Source organism: Excalfactoria chinensis, chromosome 3 (assembly GCF_039878825.1).
Source record: "Excalfactoria chinensis isolate bCotChi1 chromosome 3, bCotChi1.hap2, whole genome shotgun sequence".
In the NCBI taxonomy this organism is placed as follows: Eukaryota; Metazoa; Chordata; class Aves; order Galliformes; family Phasianidae; genus Excalfactoria; species Excalfactoria chinensis.
This window is the reverse complement of record NC_092827.1, coordinates 13,319,878-13,337,774: the sequence shown is the minus strand read 5'-3', so window position 1 is coordinate 13,337,774 and position 17,897 is coordinate 13,319,878. Positions and strand designations below refer to the sequence as shown.

The 17,897-nt window shown below is 47.9% G+C and overlaps 1 protein-coding gene across 6 annotated transcripts in view; it reads left to right on the top strand.

Annotated features, from left to right (window-relative positions):
- HPCAL1 (hippocalcin like 1) overlaps positions 1 to 15,308 on the top strand; it is a 133,795-nt gene extending 118,487 nt beyond the window's left edge. For 3 of the 6 annotated variants that reach the window (XM_072332641.1, XM_072332644.1, XM_072332639.1), the window contains 3 exons: positions 10,840 to 11,239; positions 12,382 to 12,487; positions 14,021 to 15,308. In XM_072332641.1, the coding sequence (XP_072188742.1) occupies positions 10,862 to 11,239; positions 12,382 to 12,487; positions 14,021 to 14,118 (582 nt within the window). In that variant the 5' untranslated portion in view covers positions 10,840 to 10,861 and the 3' untranslated portion in view covers positions 14,119 to 15,308. Of the gene's footprint in view, positions 1 to 10,836; positions 11,240 to 12,381; positions 12,488 to 14,020 lie in introns of all 6 variants that reach the window. The other 3 variants (XM_072332643.1, XM_072332638.1, XM_072332640.1) reach the window with 1 other exon arrangement.
- The last annotated feature ends 2,589 nt before the right edge of the window (positions 15,309 to 17,897 follow it).

Genomic DNA, 17,897 nt, shown 5'->3' with positions numbered 1-17,897 from the left:
CCTGTGGACTTGCAGTGGGCAGGCAGAGCCTGATAACGTTCTCAGTCCAGAGAGCTAAATGAGTTTTTTCCATGGATTGCTCTGCCTTGCTTCTCTCAAATCCAGGAGCCAGTGATTTAGAAAGATTGCTCTGAAACCCCTTCTAAGCTTTATCAGCACTTCTCATCATAACTCGGTTTCTACTGGTCTATATATCATCTGTATACTTAAGTTGCACGTTTCTACTTCACAGCTTGCTGGTTCTTTGTGGCTATACGCCTCCTATGGCCATCCCCATGTGTCTGTTGCCTTCTGCAGCACTTCTTGCTGAGCAAGAGGGTGAGGTGGTTTTGTTCGGTGATCCACCATCTCATTTTTATGAATGGTCCTGATGTCTTTCCATCTTGTTTCCTTCTCAAAAGTTCAAGAGGGTCTGTCTATGTGCGCTGCCCAGCCCTGTGCTTCACAGGAGTGCATCCACCCATGCTGGGAATGCCCCAGTCTGGGCACCAGCACATGGGGCAAAGATGGTCCCTTGGTGGCTTGGTTGGGGACATTTGGGATAGGTTGGACACCTGTTGAACCAGGTTGGAATTGCAGTCCTGAGGTGGGTTTTTATGAGAGGTGAGTTATTAATACAATCCTTTGAGTTGGATGGGACCCCTGAGGGCCATTTAGTCCAACTCCCCTGCAGTAAACAGGGACACCACAGTTAAATCGGGTTGCCCAGGGCCTGATCCAGCGTGGCCTTGAAAGCCTCCAGGGACAGAGCATCAACCACATCACTGGGCAGCCTGTTCCGATGCCTCACCACCCTTCCTGCAAAAGACTTTTTCCTTATGTTTAACTTGAATCTCTTTTTCCTTGTTTGGGATTTGCAGGATAGGGACGCTCTCAGGGTATCCAGTGATTTTAACTCAAGCTGAACTTGTGTGACTAATTGCAGTCCAATCTGACACACAAAGCCAGTGCCACATTCATGTGAGGCACTTGTGTGACAGGAGGAGGAAAAAGTCATTTTTGTGTTTGGCTTCTCTGAAGTCTTTCATCCAGCCAGTCGGACCAGTCTGCTCATTACTCAGTTGTTGTTCTGATATTTTGGGGTGGGTTGTTCTTTTTGTTATTAAAGTAAAGGCTACGTAATAGCTCTGTGTCTCTTTAATGCTCTCTTATTAGCCTGAGGAACAGGCTAAGAGTAATTTTAACTCCTGCTGTATGAAAACTCTTCTTTTTTTATGCTGTTACGATGACTGCCCGTTTGTGTTCTAGCATCTGTTCCGGTATATGAATGTAGAAGGAAATGAGCTGGCTCAGCAGAAACTGAAACCCAGACTAATCTCATGCTATAATAAGAGCTTAATAGCATCATTGTCCGTAGGCACTTCAGCAGCAAACTAAGCAAACAAAAATAAATCAGCGTTAGAAAACAGATCGCAGTGAAAGCATCAGCACCATTTGGGGGCCCGCTGTGATGGGGCGGCTGGTTCCTGCCAAAGCTCTTTATCAGCTTTTGGAGGCTCGCTGCCGTCCGTCCCGCAGTGTCCTCCCGTCCCTTCACCCCACGCTTCCCTGCTTATATAACTGACTTAGGCATTACCTTCCCTGCTCTCCTTGATGTGTCTTTAGCCCCTTCGCATCAATTGGCCTCTGTGCTTCGATGAAGAACTTCCCCAGTAAAGCCACTGCTTCGTAGGGAAGGAGGGAGCGGTTCCAGGCAGGAGCAGCAGGTTTATATTGTTGCATGTTTAATTTTGCAGATCTGCCTAAACTCAGTAGTATATCGAGAATAGTGTTTCTAATTGAAAAAGAAGTCCCTGTAGCATTTGAATTCTTAGAGCTTTCTCCTGACAGAAACCGAAAGTGGATTTTTTTGGTGTTATTAGCAGGCTGAGAAATGTAGAGATTAGCAGAGTGTAAACAGGAGGATGTGCAGTTGTCCTCAAGTGCACTAATGATCTGAGTAGCCAATTTGTTTAGTGGGAGAGTTGTGACTGAGCCTGAAATTTGGCACTTACGCTCTGAATTCGTTAAATAAAACTAAATAAAGTGTGGCAGTGGAGTTTCTAGACAGTATGCTCCAGCTTCGCCCTGTCATAGAATGGCTTTGGCTGGAGGCAAACTTAATCAAACTTAATCACTCAATCACTGGGTTCCCAACCCCTGCCATGGGCTGGCTGGCCCCCACCAGCTCAGACTGCCCAGGGCCCACCCAACCTGGCCTTGAGCATCTCCATGGATGGGACACCCACAGCTCTCTGGGCAGTCTGTCAGCCTGCTTCAGTCCCATACATGGAGATCATGGTCTGTGCCCATGCAGCAGCCCTCCCCATGGGCTGCCGTGTTGTGCTTTAGCTCATTCCTATAAGAGGAGGTGCCAAAATCTGTACTTGCTGTTTGCCACAGGTTGTGATGATTCGTAGCTGCTATTTATACTGCGCTTGAACAGGTTTTGGCACCACTGCTTGATGAAGGTAAGTTATAGTATCTGGAGAGGAATAAGTGTTCTTTGAGTTTAAGACACAACCATCTAATATTGTTATTCTAGGTGAGCATAATGATACGTGATGAGCTGAGAGGCAATGGTAGGAAAGAAGTCCACAGCCTCTTGAAGCAGGGTTCAGGAGGCATTGTTGCCACTGTGTTGGCGTTCGGCTGCTCCTGGCCAAACCCTGATGTGCAGGTGGTGCTGCTGGGCTTTTGGTGAACTGTTGGACCTGAGGGTACCCCTGCAGAGGATGTGAAGAGTGGTTGCTTTAGTCAAGGGGAGGGTGTGTGCCTTCACTCCCACAACTCAGCCACAGGGAGAAGCAACAGAGGGTACATTTTGGCTTTCTCTCTCTTCCTGAGTGCAAGCTCCGTGCATGTGTGAGGATGTGACCACTTGCTGAGCTGTGGCAGCAGCTCTGGTCACACTACAGGCTGCTAGTGGTATATTTCCAACAACCTCTGTCTCTTTTGCTGCTCTTGTAAAGGGCCATTTTTATTTTCTAAGCGAACCATTCTTCCTGATGGCCTCTTGGCTTGTTACAGCTGTCCCTCAGCTGGGCCAGAGCTCAGTCTCCCTTCAGAAGGAAAAACCAAAGCAACAGCTGGATGATGTATAAAGTACAAATACGTGGATGTGAGAAGCTGCACTTGCTGAAAATGTTTTCCAGTACACGTATCCAATTCAACAGCAAACAGAGCGCAATTGTGGTCTCCTATCATTAAGGCTGTGGTTAGGTTTGTTTGTTTGCTTTTGTACAAGCCTGAGTGGGTGTTTTCGTAATGAAACAAATGCAGTGCCATTGCCTGCCTGCGTGGGGTGGGTGGCGGATGTGTCCCTCCTGATCACTTGGAGCAGAGACTGACAACTCCCCATGTGCCCTGCAGTGGAGATGGCTGTGCTGGTGGAGATGTTCCAGGAGCAAGCTGGAACATTTCTTTCTTATGTTGTTTTTCCACTGAGCTTCTCATCTCTTCCATTATACTGCACTGGTTATCGGTGTAGATGCAACTTGGAGTGCAGGAGTGAGTATCTGATGCCAGAGTTGCCATTTGTCATTAACATAAAAGAAAGTCAGAATGTGGTTTCAACAGCTGATTAGCCCTGGGGTGAAGGTCAGAGAAATGGCACCGGATTCAAGGGAGCTCTGTGCCACTGCATTAATGCACCCTTATCTGTAAGGAGGGGAGAGGATGCTCCATGGGGACCACAGGGAGCAGCCTTGGTACAGCCAAACACAGATTGACCCAAAGCAGCCCTGGAAAAGACAAATCCTCTTCTTGGATCGGTTCCCAGCACAGATAAGGGAATGCAGTGTCACTGTGCAAGCAGGGGCAAGGCCTTGTCAGAGATGGTGCGGGTGGTCCTGGTGGCCAGAGGCACAGAGAAAGGAAAACACATGTTTGGAGGGGGATGGGGAGCCAGTCAGGAAGGGCACAACAGGGAGCAGTGGTGTGGGAGTGATGCTCTCTGAGCTTCTCAGTGTTATGATGTTTGTAATAGGGACAGCTCACCCTTAGGACTATTAGAACACTGCATGGCAGGGTCACACACTGGCACCGTGTGGAAGCCGCTGGCACTCAGGCACCTCCATGCCACTTGCCCCAGCCATGAAATTGGCGTTGCCATGGGCTGTTCCTTGCTGTGCTTTGTATAATGTCAGCACAACACAGCTGCTTCTCAGCTGAATGCTCACAGTATTGCCTTAATATGAATTACTAGAGATAAGCTGGCAGCTTTATAACAGCTGTACATTTACCGAGCACATTTTGTTGTCCATTGAACCCAGAACCTGGTAGATAATTGCTATGACAAATAGTTTGGGCTCCTTCACTCCCTTGTAAAAGCAGGGAGGAGCTGATCTCTTAATCTCTCTCAGTTTTGGAACAAGTGCAGTTTCGATGGCTATCTCGGCAGGTTGAAACCACAGACGTCTGTTCCAAGCCAGTGGGTAATTACTTTGTGCAGAGCCGTTCATGAACTAATTTTTTCCTCCAGGAAGCTCAAGTTTGTTTGTTCAATACCGTTTCAAAGTAGTGCCATTCCTTACCAGAGAGCATGTGTGCGCAGCTCTGCTCTTTCTGACCTGCCTATGTCTTTGGTTTTGTTTCTTGAGTGTAATTTGGAATATATTTTCCCCACGTTGCATCTGAATGTGTCTAGCCTGCTGTTTTCCAAACCTGTGGTTTCCTTCCTAGTCTCCCTCATTTTCCATTATTAAATCATCCAGCCCACTGCAAATGCCTGAGATGTAGATTTAAACAACTTAGGCACAGCACAAATGTTCCTCTGTTGGGTTTACAGACAGACTGTGCTCCTCCAGTACTCTGAGTGTGTTGGAAAACAACAAGCGAGGCTTCCTTCGCAAGAGCTGATGCTCAGGATAGAGAATAGGGTGTGCAAGAAGCGTAACAACTGAATACATGCATTTAAAGTGGGTAAATCACAAGGTCACAAAGGGGCTGAGGTTGGCAGGGACCTCTGGATCCATCAGGCCCAGCCCTGCTGCAGCGGGGACACCCAAAGCAGGGTGCCCAGCACCACACCTGGGGGCTTCTGGAGAGCTCCAAGGAAGAGTGGTGCTGGGACCCTGCTATTTCTTCCAGTGGCAACCCTTTTGGTGTTCAGCAGCGCCTTGGAGCAATGCTATTTAAAGCTGTGGGCTGTAGGATGTAGGAAGCACTTCCTCCACGTTGATCTCTATCCAAACTCTGCAGACGCTTTTGTCTGCTTCCTTGCAGTCCCCCACCCTACTTGGAGCCACTCCAAAGCCCGGGGCAGTGCACTATTGTTTGGCAGGGTCTTCCTTATCTGGGTCTCCTTTCCTTTTCCAAAACAAACTACTGCTATACCAAAATGCCCAAGAGTGGAGGCATGGGCTGGAGAATCAGAAGAAATGCCCGTCTGTCTGCCCTTGCCTTGCCACTCCTTGTGCAATTGGTGTTGCAGAGTGGAAATACAGGGGCTGGCCTTCCTCAGGGAGCACCATGGATGTTTGCTGCTGTTTTTTGTTGTAGCTGTGAATCTGTGGAGGATGGGGATGTTTCCAGATGAACTTGACAAGCCATGTTCTGTCTTCTCTGCAATAGGGGGTAAAGAAGTTAAAGCAAAATATTCACAAGGACGTGAGTGCCTGAAATGCTTTTAAAGTATTGCCTATTTTTATGTGGCGCCAACTATTTCCAGCAGCTTTGAAGCTGGCTCCCCTGACCATGGAGGTTCCCTTTTTAACAAGTATCCTACAAACAAAGTGTGCTTCATGGGCTCCAAGGCTAAGGGAAGTGGCCTTCTTCATGAGTGCTGAAACGTGATGTCGGCACATGCTGGGAGAGCACGTCTCACCAGAGCCTTTCACTTAGCACCTTGTCCTCCATCGGCGTACCCCTCCTTTCAGTCACCACCACGCCCTTTAAACACTTTTTTCCTGTTTCTCCATAGGGGAAAAAACTAAATGATAAATCATTGCATTGATGTTGTGCAATTGGTCCGCTGACGGAAAGGTCTTGTTCTTCAGTGGCCAGAGTGATAAAGGAGAAAAGAGCAGCTGAGGGCAGTGCCTGGACCCTCAGAGGTCAGCTGAGAGCAGTACCTTGGCACAGCCAGACCCAGAAGACCTTATCCATCCACAGCCTGGCACGGTAAAGCCTTACTGGTTGCGTTCTTTTCCCTTCACTGAAACCAAGTTCATAAAGACAGTGCTACCTGAAAGTGAGATCTTTAAGGTGGTGCCAGGAGTGGGTTTTTTTTCTCCCCTCCCCCCCCAGGAATGTCCACCATCCACATAAGCATTCAGAAAAGATGCCGTTTTCCTGTTTTTCCTGCTGTGCCCTTCACCGATGCGGTACTGAGATGATAGGGCCAGGCTGTGCCCCATGTGTGGTCTCAAGGGGAGGTCAGCTCTCCTCATTTCATGCCTGTTGGGGGCCTCCTGCCTCAGACCCAGCTCATCTCCTTCCTGTCAGCATACCCATTTAGGGAGGAAAATACACCCATTGGGACACCACTGGCATCACTTAGAAATAAATTCAGTTAGATTTGATTTTCCGCTTGCCGTCTTGCGCAGCCTGCTGACAGATGCAGCTCCAGGCTGCCCTCCCTGCAACGCTCGGGAAAGCACATTTGATGTGGGTATTGCTGAGATAGAGCCCCGGGGTGGAGGTTAATGAGAAAAGTGATGTCTGGTCTGGGGATGGCACGGTTTGCTCCTGAGATTATTTGCGCTCAAGTATTGAATGCCGCACAGAAATGCCAGAGGAGGGAATAGGTTGTTCCACAGCTGCTCTTTGTCCCCCTAAAAATGTCATTGTGTGCCTGGATGTGTCTGCAGCCGTCCCCTGCAATCCGGATTCAGTATGGGGTTCTGATGCTGTGACCTCAAGGCACAAAAGTTGTGCTGTCCCTGACCTGTGCACGTAGCTCCCAGTATGGCACTGCCCTTTCCTCCAAGCCTGGCACTGGGTATTGTGGCTTCCCTGTAAGAAATAGTAATCACAGAATCATAGAATCACAAGGTTGGAAAGGACCTACAAGATCATCTAGTCCAACCGTCCTCCCTTTGCCATACCTACAGAAAACCCCTAAACCAGATCTCCTAGCTCCCTATCCAGACGCTACTCATCTCTTACCTTCTGGCTCCTTGCTTATAGAAAATAAAATCTGACATTAGCACAGACACCTGCACAAAGACTCAGCAATGCTCTCCTCCAGTGCAGAGCTCGGGCTGGTTTCCAGCACCACCATATTGGTGGGATGCTCTTCTTACACAGTTATTTTACAGAGCTGTTGTTTTACAGGGCTTTGTACACCTGTGCAGAAAGAAAAAGATAGCGTGAAACACTCCGTTTGCTTATAGGTTTTTAACTCAGGCATTTATTTCATTCAGCAAACAGGAAAATAAAGGTGTAATCAATTAGATTACTATCATTAGTAGCTGCACCGAAGGGGAAAGGAAGCAGTGTTTGGAGAAGAATTTGGTCTGTGGTGCGGTGAAATCTATTTTTGCAAGTGAATTAAGTGGTGTCTTCTGTCCTTTATTAACATGGCGGTATGTAAAAACAAGCAGTGCTGCTGCAGAGGTTTGTGTAGAGAGACAGGTGAATAAAATAGAAGGATGCGGTTCTGTTCGGCTCGAGACTTCAGCAACAAAATATTGAGTAGCAGTAGAAATTGCTAGCAATAACAATTGTAGTTGGTCAATGAAAATGTTAGTGGCAAGCGATCTTCCTCTTTTCTTTTTCCCTTGGTGGCTCATTAAGCATCTAAACAAATGCCGGTTCAATTTTTGTTTGAGGTAGCTGGTTGGCGTACCTCCAAACCCACAATGCTTACCATCGTCTTGCTAAGCACACCTCTGTTAAGTAAGGCTTCTTTTTCCTTCTCAGATTCTTACAAGCCTTTGAAAACCATCACAGCCGTGATCACAGAGTGGTTGGGTTTGGAGGGACCTCTCATCCCCACCAGCTCAGGCTACACACTGCATATCCAGCCCAGCCCTGAGCACCTGCAGGGATGGGGCACCCACAGTTCTGTGGGCAGCTGTGCCAGGGCCTCACCACCCTCTGAGCAAAGAACCTCCTCCTAACATCTAACTTAAATCTCCCCTCCTTTGGCCTAAAGCCATTCCCCTTTGTCCTATCACTATCAGACCATGTAAGAAGTCAGTCTACCTCCTGTTTATAAGCTCATGTACTGGAAGGCTGCAGCGAGGTCTCCCTGGAGCCTCCTCTTCTCCAGGCTGAACTCGTGCTGCTTTCTGTCCTTTCCTTCCCTCTGACCTTTGGGAACCGCACAGTGTTTCTGTGCTTTGCACTCACAGAAGATTATTTGGAATCACGTATCACAATAGTACCTTGAATTAACGTGACGTGGGCTTTTCCTCCTGCAACCCAATCTGCTTGGAAAAAAGACCTTGTACACGAAGACATTGTGCTGACATGTTTCCCTTGCTGTGTAATACTGTGTAAACTAAGCAAACTTTTCTTTTTTAAGCCTTGCATCCAGTGGCAGAATGAGGCTGCCTGCTCCTGCCTTGCTTTCATTAAAAAATAAGCAAAGGGCAAAGGGAGGAGATGAGGAACATCCACTCATGGTTTGCTTTTCCTGTCTCAAATGACAGGCTGCATCCCTGCCTGATCTGCTCCCACCCAAATTAACCTAATTTCCTAATTTGCTCAAAATATTTCTATGCTTTTCTTATTGCATTGGGAATATTTGCCCTTTACAATAATAAGCTCTCCTCTCTGAGTTGGAAAATACTGTAGAGAGCTCCCTGAGGAACTGTCAGATTTTCTGGCCCTTGTGCAGGTCTCCACAGCCCTGTTTAACTCATTTACAGCAGCTGGTGCAGTCAGGGTGGGTTTGAGAAGGCTGGCAGGGCGATGGGGCTGGGGAAGCCCCACAGCCAAACTCTTCAGGATGCAAGCTTGCACCCCAAACAGCTCTCAGCTGTGTGCATCAATGCTCAGTGCCCACAGACTGATTCATTTCCTGAGTTAATCAGGAATACAATCCTGAGGAAAGTGCCAAATAGGAGGAATCCAGAGCCCTGTAAGTGAATTTCTAAGGTTTCAGTCCTTGTGTTTGGCTCCATGAAATCAATGTGCCATCTTGGGGTATTCCTCTCACATCTCTCTTGACAGGATTGGAGCTGTGTAATTCTGTCTTTCTTTGGAGGGCTGGGGATGGATGCTCAGCTACACCTGTTGGTCAAAGAGATTGCAGAGAAAAAGCCAGCCTGTGTGAGCAGCAGCATCTCCCACCATGTCAGTGTGTACAGCCAGCCCTGAGGCAAGGGATTCAGATAGCACAGGCTCTTTAAAAGAGCAACAACATGTAAACATCCCAACTACCCCCAGCCCTGTTCACAGCACTGAGCCCCCTCCCTGCAATATCCATTATCAGCCATCCTCCGAGTGCTCTTGCAGCTAAATCAGCAACAAGTGATCTGCTGAAAGCAATCGAATGAAACATCAGTGGGATGCCAGCACCAGGGGGCTCCTACCATGATTAATGAGGTATTTAGGCATTGCATTTTGGAGAAGCTACCTGAAACACAGCGCACAGCAAAGGTGGCTTTGAGATGTGCTTTAATAAATTAATGCTAACGTCGGTTGTTCAATTATTCTTCACAAATTGGTTACAACAACGGCGGGGTTATGTTTGGGTTGAGTGCATTATGGAGCCTTTCAGAAAGCTCATATGCAAAAAGGGTTGTGCTTAGATCACTGCACCTCACTTTTCTGACATAAAATGATCCAAAAGAAGAGGAAGAGCTGAAATAGTCTGTAATTTATTGAATGCAAAGACGACGGGGTATAAAGCTTATGAGGCTAAGATTAAATGAGCATCCATCCAAAGAATGGGTACTTACTTATCTTACTGCTATTGGAAGTATTGACTCCAACAACTAAGCTTCTGCTGTTGAGGGACCTCTCTTTGTAAGGGAAAAGGACGACAATGGCACTAAATGTTTTTAAACCTCCTCTGGCCAACAAGTTCCAGCAAGCAGAGCCACGCAGGGACCTGCAGAAATCTGCCACGCACTGGGCAGAAGTAGAGCTTCATGGCTGAAACACAGCTTTTATGGTAAAGAGATGTGCCAATGATAGCAGAGCTTGCTGCTTTGAGCTGGGCTCTGTCTCCAAACATCCAGCCACAGGGCAGGATGTGGATTTTGTACATTGCTGAGGCAACACACAAAATAAGTGGAATGCAAATAAAATGAGGTTAAATTCAGCTGTTGAAAAGCTCTCTGTTGCACAGCCCCCCTTTTTTGTTTTGCTGACCTATAACATTTTTGTAGGTTCTTATGCATGCCTGGGATGTTTACCCCTGGGAACCGCTCAGCCCTGGTACATTTTGCAGTGTTGGTATCTGCATGCCTTGCTGCTCAGCGCTTGCTCTTTTGGCTCTGGATAAGCATGACGGGGATGCAAAGCAGAGCAATGGCACACTGCTTTGGTTACTGTGCATCGTTACACTTTCTGACAGAACAAAAGGTGGTTAGGGTAAGGAATGGTGGGGAATATTGAGCTTACAGAATAAGTGACTGAGTTGGATGGGACCTCACAGCCTACCGACCCAACCCCTGTCATGGGCTGGCTGACCCCACCAGCTCAGGCTGCCCAGGGCCCACCCAACCCTGCAGGGATGGGGCACTCACAGCTCTCTAGGCAGTTGTGCCAGGGTCTCACCACCCTCTGTTTGGGCTCCTTCAATCCCATTGCTGTCCCTACCCATTCCTGCTCAGTCATTGCAATGGATCAGTGATTTTGGAGGGGTGGGGTTCAAGAATTGGACCTGGGCACTGCAAACTGTTCTAAGGGGAGTGGTAGTGTATCACAGAGATAACACAGGTGCTCTCTCATTGGCAGCAGCTGAGCCAGGCTCTGGGCAAAGATGGGGAAGCAGAACAGCAAACTGCGCCCTGAAGTGCTGCAGGACCTGCGCGAGAACACCGAGTTCACGGACCATGAGCTGCAGGAGTGGTACAAGGGCTTCCTAAAAGATTGCCCAACGGGCCATTTGACTGTGGAGGAGTTTAAGAAAATCTACGCCAATTTTTTCCCTTACGGCGACGCATCGAAGTTTGCCGAACACGTGTTCCGCACCTTCGACACCAACGGCGATGGGACCATTGACTTCAGGGAATTCATCATCGCGCTGAGCGTCACCTCGCGGGGCAAGCTCGAGCAGAAGCTCAAGTGGGCCTTCAGCATGTACGACCTGGATGGCAACGGGTACATCAGCCGCGGTGAAATGCTGGAAATAGTGCAGGTGAGCCTGGAGATGGTCTGTGGTGCTGGGACCCACCATATTCTCAAGGGGTGGCTTGGGGTCATGGTGGAACCTCTGAGATGCAAATGAGCAAAAGTCCCAAGAGATGAATGCAGCTCTGTGCAATGTGGTTGTGGCCAAAGTCTCCCTAGAGATTCTTCAGTGGGGTTTTGATGGGGTTTAGAAAGACCTAAATGCTAATTTTACTCTCCTGATTGACCTCAAGTTCAATACCTTGGGCACTGAAACTTCAAATTGGAGTCAAGGTGAGCTCAAAATTAGAAGACTGTGTCATGTTCTTGTCCCCTGAAGGCTGGGTCCCAGGTCAGTAGCATCCACCCTGATGGATGGACATGAGAGGTACCTCTAAACACCAGGGAGCACTTCTTGCTGTGTGGGTGGCCAAGCGCTGAAGCTGGTTGCCCAGAGAGGTGGTGGAGTCTCCCTCCTTGATTGACTGAGAAGCCACCCAGACTTAGAATGGAACCATCAGATGACCTGGTTTCAAGACCATCGAGTCCAACCACCCACCTGACCTACCGAGTCCCATCACAGAGCCACAGTGCTGGGCTCTTTGCTCTGGGCATCCCTGAATGAGCAGGGGTCGAAACAGATGGACCCAGAAGCCCTGCCCACTCAACCACTGTGACCCTGTGGTTCAGCCCCTAACTGCATCCAAACCAGCACTTGCTTTGTGTGTTGGTGTCTCCGGTGTGTTTCAACTGAGCAAAGAGGTCCCACCTTTATGCGCCTTTGTATAAGTCTGAAAATGAATGCGGATGAGCAGCATCCTCCCCCAGCCCCTTGCAGAAGGCAGATTCTCACACTGGCACTTTACTCCTGTATCCTGGCTCAGTCCTCCTTGTACATTCATCTAAACCCTGGTTTTCTCTTAACCTCACCCAGCCGTGTGGGCGCTGCTTTGAAGTGCAAATGAAGACAGGAAAGAACAATAAAAAAAGAAAAAGGCTGCAGTCAGAAATTCCTATTTGTTTTGCTTTATAAAAGTCCTGCAGCTGCCTGACGGGGTCAGCTGCCTTTTTATTGCTGCAGGCTTAAATTAGTTTTCTCAATCCTGAAGCTTTGCAGCTCGGGTCGTGTTTTTCCTATATCTTTTTTTTATTTTTTTTTTTGATACGCAGGCAATCTACAAAATGGTTTCATCAGTAATGAAAATGCCAGAAGACGAATCCACTCCAGAGAAGCGAACAGACAAGATCTTCAGACAGATGGACACAAACAATGACGGTACGATCCCCTTCCTCCTGCCCAAGGGAGATGCTTGGTGGGAGCGAGGGTTTAGCTTCCGTATTGAGGAGACCTATAACAATGTGGCTTTATGTTTAGAAAGGCTATTTTTTCTTTCAGGGCATTTTGTGGCCGGGTTTTGGTGTCTGCTGCCACAGCCCCAGGACACATGTCCAGTTCTGCTGTGTTTAACCCTTGACTTCAGCAAGAACATTGCTAGCAGCTTCTCCTTTGCACTTTGCTTTAAAGTATTGCAAGGAAAGGGGGATGCTTATAAACTTCCCAGTAGTCACGAGTGCTCTTTTTCAGACCAACAGAAAATTCAGAAAATGCTTTTTTTGGTGATGTTAGCCTGAAGCTAAGATGGAAGTTTGCCACAGCTTCTTCAGCTCTTGTGTTGCTTCACCTGGTTTGGGTGCTGTACCCAAACAGGGATCTTTCCCCATTCCTGCAATAGGCTGAGAGCATAGGATCACAGAATCATAAAATCAGCCATAGGTTGGAAAAGACCTACAAGACCATCTAGTCCAACCATCCTCCCATCACCATTGCTGCCACAAGCCACTAAACCAGATCTCGTAGCTCCTCATTCAGACTCCTCTTGAACACTGCCAGGGATGGTGACTCCACCACCTCCCTGGGCAGCCATTCCAGTGCCTGACCACTCTCAGAGAAAAAGTTCCTTCTTATGTCCAATCTAAACCTCCTCTGGTACAACTTGCGGCCATTTCCTCAGGTCCTTTTTGTTGCTTGGGAGAAGAGGCCAAGCCCCTCCTCAACAGCCTCCCTTCAGGAAGCTGTAGAGTGCAGTGAGGTCTCCCCTGAGCCTCCTCTTCTCCAGACTAAAGAATCCCAGCTCCCTCAGCTACACTTTAAAAGACTGCAGGGAGCCTGTGCTCCCAGCTGGTGACACCAGCACCATGCATCTGTGCCTCATGGCCTGTGGTGGCACTGGGAAGCAGCCAGAAGCACAGTGCTTGTGAGCAGCTTGGGCCATGAAATGGGTGTACTTCATTAATGGGTCATGCCTCAGTGTCTCAAATGGAAGAGCCCTGTGGGAGTGGGAGGGAGGCGAAGGACTACAGGGACAGCCGGGCTGCGCTGCTCACCCCCAGCTGTGCAAAGCAGAGATTTGGGACGTCAGGGTGAAAACATCATAGCAATAGGAGCATCATATTCAAAGCACACACATAGTCAGGTACCGAGCCCCGTGTTTGTGTTATTTGTGTGGCTCAGCTCTGTGCAAACAGCTGATGACACTAGAATGGTTGGTGTGATGTTTTTTGTGGCAGTGCCTTTTGAAATAAGAAATGACTTTTTTTTTTGGTGGGATTGTTTTGCAGAAGAAAGATGCATCCAGGCTTAAGGGCTTGAGCGGGATTTGGCTGCCGTGCATCGCGCTAAATTCCCCTAGATGCATTTGCAATAGATTAGATATATGCGCATTGCTTGTGTGCAGAGGGCTTTTATTAAGCTGCAGCAAGCAGCAGCGATGAATGACTTCTTTTCTGTTTCACATTTCCTCCTTTGAAGGCAAGCTGTCCCTGGAGGAGTTCATCAAAGGTGCCAAGAGCGATCCCTCCATCGTGCGGTTGTTACAGTGCGACCCCAGCAGCGCGAGCCAATTCTGATCAGAGCGGACAGTTTGCAAGGAGAATCTCGGCTTGTCTTTCAAGCTTTGCTCGCAAATGGATGCCTTCTCAATCATTCCTCAACAGTTAGTGGATAAGATACCATTGCCAGATTGTGTGTGTCCGAGTGAAACAGCCCTCGCCCCTCACTAACACCAGTGCAGCTCTCCTTCGGCAGCTCCATTTCTGCTTTCCCGTAATGTTTTGATTCACTCTGCACGCGTTAAGGGTAACTGAAAGGTGTTTACATGCAGATGCAAGGAGCTGAACCTCCGCTGGGGTGTCCCCTTCACTTCAGCTGCGGGGAAGGGGGTGCCCCACGGGCTTGGGAGGACGCTAGGTAGGACTTTGGCCCAACATAGCAGGTGGCAGGTAACTTATTGCGCTTCAGAAGTGACTACGTGAGAAAAAAAAAACAACGTGGACTGAACAGAGTAGAAAGTTCAAATTAAAAAAATAAAAACTAACAAAAAAATTTTAAAAAAAACAGTAAAAAAATAAAAAATAAAAAAACACACAAAAAAAAGCAGCTTTCCTGGGCATGGTTCCAATTTTCTTTTTTGAGGAAAATTGCTTGCACTTATCTAATGGTCTTTCCTTTCTTTTAATATATATATATATATAAATTATATATATATGGTGAAGTAAAATTTTAAATATTTAGGTCATCTATTTAAGGCATAAAATAGACTCCGGCTTTGTTTCTTCTAGTTGTCCGTGATTTATTCCAATCTTGGAGATGATTGGTTTTTTTGGTTTTGTTTTTATGTTTTTTTTGTTTTTGTTTCTTTTTTTTTTTTTGGTGGTATTTATGCATTAGCAAATTGCTGTTCCAAAAGAAAAAAAATGCATGAGTAGCAGTTTGTGGGTATTTCACTCTGTTTAATTCCCGAATGCAAATATTTGTTCATTTTTACTGTCAGTCGTTCTGGCGTTACTGTATTAACGGGAGACCCGAAAGGAGCAAATCCTCCTTTTCTATTTCTCAGTGGAGTCCTACATTATGGTGGTCGCTGCGTCCAGTGGCTTCGAGTGACCTGAGGTGACGTGAGTCGCACCGCTGTCCTCCACCTCGCTGCGCCTCTCCCCTTGCTGTCGATAACGTTAATAGTCTCGTGCATTCCAGTGTTATTTAATATCTGCCTAATGCCAAGAAATACTCATTGAAATAAAAGACTACTTTTCTTGTCCGTCCCTGTCTTCTTTTCACCCAAGTCGTGTGGTTGAGTATCCAAGTGGAAATGTGCTGGCAGGTAACACTCAGGCTTATGCCAGTGCTGCTGAGTGGAGCGACACATTCATTATGTTTTTCCCTAGAAATTCCAGTTTGAGCCATTAAACCAACATTGTGTTCGACTGCAACACGATACTAATGGTTCAGGCTGGATATGAGGAAACGTTTCTTCTCAGAAGGAGTGCTGAGGCAGTGGCACAGGCTGCACGGGGAGGTGGTGGAGTCACCGACCCTGGAGGTGCTCAAGAACCATGGAGATGTGGCACTGAGGGATGCAGTCAGTGGGCTTGGTGGGGATGGGCTGGGTTGGACCTGATGATCTTCAAGGTCTTTTCCAACCTCAATGACTCTATGATTCTACAAAAGTGAAGCCAGCCAGGAGTCTGCTTTTCCTGGGTAATCCAAGGGGAAAAAAAACCAACACAAAAGTATTGGGAAAACACAGGAACATGGTGCTTCCAAGAGGACCAAGTACTTGGATCCTGGCTGCTTTGTGGGGTCTTAACATGAGCCAGGCATATTTTTATTCAAGCACTGCACGATGTCCCTTTTCTTATATACTAAGGATGGAAGAGTGAGCTTGGTGTAGCTTTCAGACATGCATCAAGTCTTCTCCCATCATTATATTACTTCTGTAAGTGGTCCTTCTTTCGTACTTTCCTGCCATCCCTCCTCTTCTGGTTTCTGCTTCTGCCTTCGGTGAGTAGCAAGTTTCAGCTGCTGTTTGACAGAACCCCAATTGTTCTCACCAGAACCCAAAACATGTTCCAGTCCCAGCTTTGATACCTCTCCAAGCTTCACTTTGCACCTCACCACCCCTAAGTAGAGTTTCCTCCTAACATCCAACTTAATTCCCCTTTTAGTTTAAAACCATTTCTCACTGTCCTGTCACTATCATACCATGCATAACGTTGGTCTCCATCTTGTTTACAAGCTCCCTTTAAGGCTACAATGCACGCACCCAGGAGCCTTCTCTTTCCTATGCTGAACAAGCCCAGTGGACACAGTGGGTAGATGGAGCCATGCAGCTCATCAGCCTCAGGACAGTGCCGGCTGCGGGGGGCTCTGAATTCTGCTTCTTAAATGGTGTCCAAGGGCTTAGTGGGAAACTTCAGCTTTTCCAGTGATTTAAGTGAGTGTTTTTGCAAATTACCTGTATAATGAAAAATCACCTAACTTGGTAAAAGCGGAGTTTGGAACAAAAAACCCCACAAAAACCACAGGTCCATTTTTACCTGGCTGTATTAAGCTGTGTAATTATTCTTTTATCGTGGAGATATCCAGCACTCTGAAAGCTCCGGCTAATTACTCCATCAGCTCAGACTTCTCTGTATGAATTGCAGCTCCTGTTACACTAATTCCACGTTGTGTCATTGCCTTCTAAATAAGGTTAGTGCCTGCCTGGTTGCAGCTCAGCAGCAGCTGGGGGAGCAGGGGCTGCGATGGGCTGGGGCCTGCCATGCCAGATCACCTAGTCCAACCCCTTGTCTCTCAGTGCCATATCTACCCTTGCCTTAAATACCTCCAGGGACTGTGACTCCACCACCTCCCTGTGCAGCCTGTGCCGCTGCCTCACCACTCTTTCTGAGAAGAAATGCTCCCTAATATCCAGCCTGAACCTCCCCTGGTGTAACTCCAGGCCATTCCCTTTTGTACTAGGCATCCTGCATGGATGTTCCAGATGCGTTCCGATGGTTCTTTGGGATCTGGCTCATCCCTGTTCTGTCCCATCCCCTGGGATGGGTTTGCATCCCAGAAGACAGCAGAACCCTTACAGTCCCCCTCTTCCTCTTCCTGCTTTCCAGCACTTCCCTGGTCCCCTCTCAGGGTAACTCACGGCTTCCCACAGGAGCTGGCAGCAGTTGCAGTGCTGGCATCTCGCTCCTCAGGGAAAGGTGAGCGTAGCACAGCTGCATTCGTGTGCCATTAATAACCAGAAACAAAACACAAACACCGTGAACTCTTCCCTTGGAGAAAATAAAATAAATTCAGCCAATTCAGATGTCAGTGTTGTGCGGCTACAGTTATTCCTCTGTTGCTTCCCTTCTGAATTATTGATGTTTTTGAGCAGGCAGCTCTGCTGCTGCTGAGGGACACGGGCTGACCTCAGAGCCACCTCTCTGCGGTGCCATCAGCAGACAGCAGTCCCGCTGCCATTGTCCCTGCAGGGATGAGCAGTCCAACAGAGCGCTGCTCCCCTGCCACGATCTTTTTGGATTTACCTACCTGAGGTGTTCTGTGCTCTGCTGAGGAATCGAGAGGGCTGCAGATGGACAGAGCAATCATAGAGCAGGTTAGAAGGACCCCTGGCACCACATCCAGGGGCATTTGGAGAGCTCCAAGGAGGAGACCCCAACAGCTTTGGGGAACCTGTGCTCTGTCACCCACACTGCACAGAAATGCTCCCGGTGCCCAGAGGGAACCTTCCTGTGCTCCAGTTTATGCCCGTTGCCTATTGTGCTGCACCATGCGCGGCAGAGAACATCTGCACATCAGTGCCGTCTCAAAATGCCACAGGAAAGGTTTACAGCTGCTCATTAAAGGG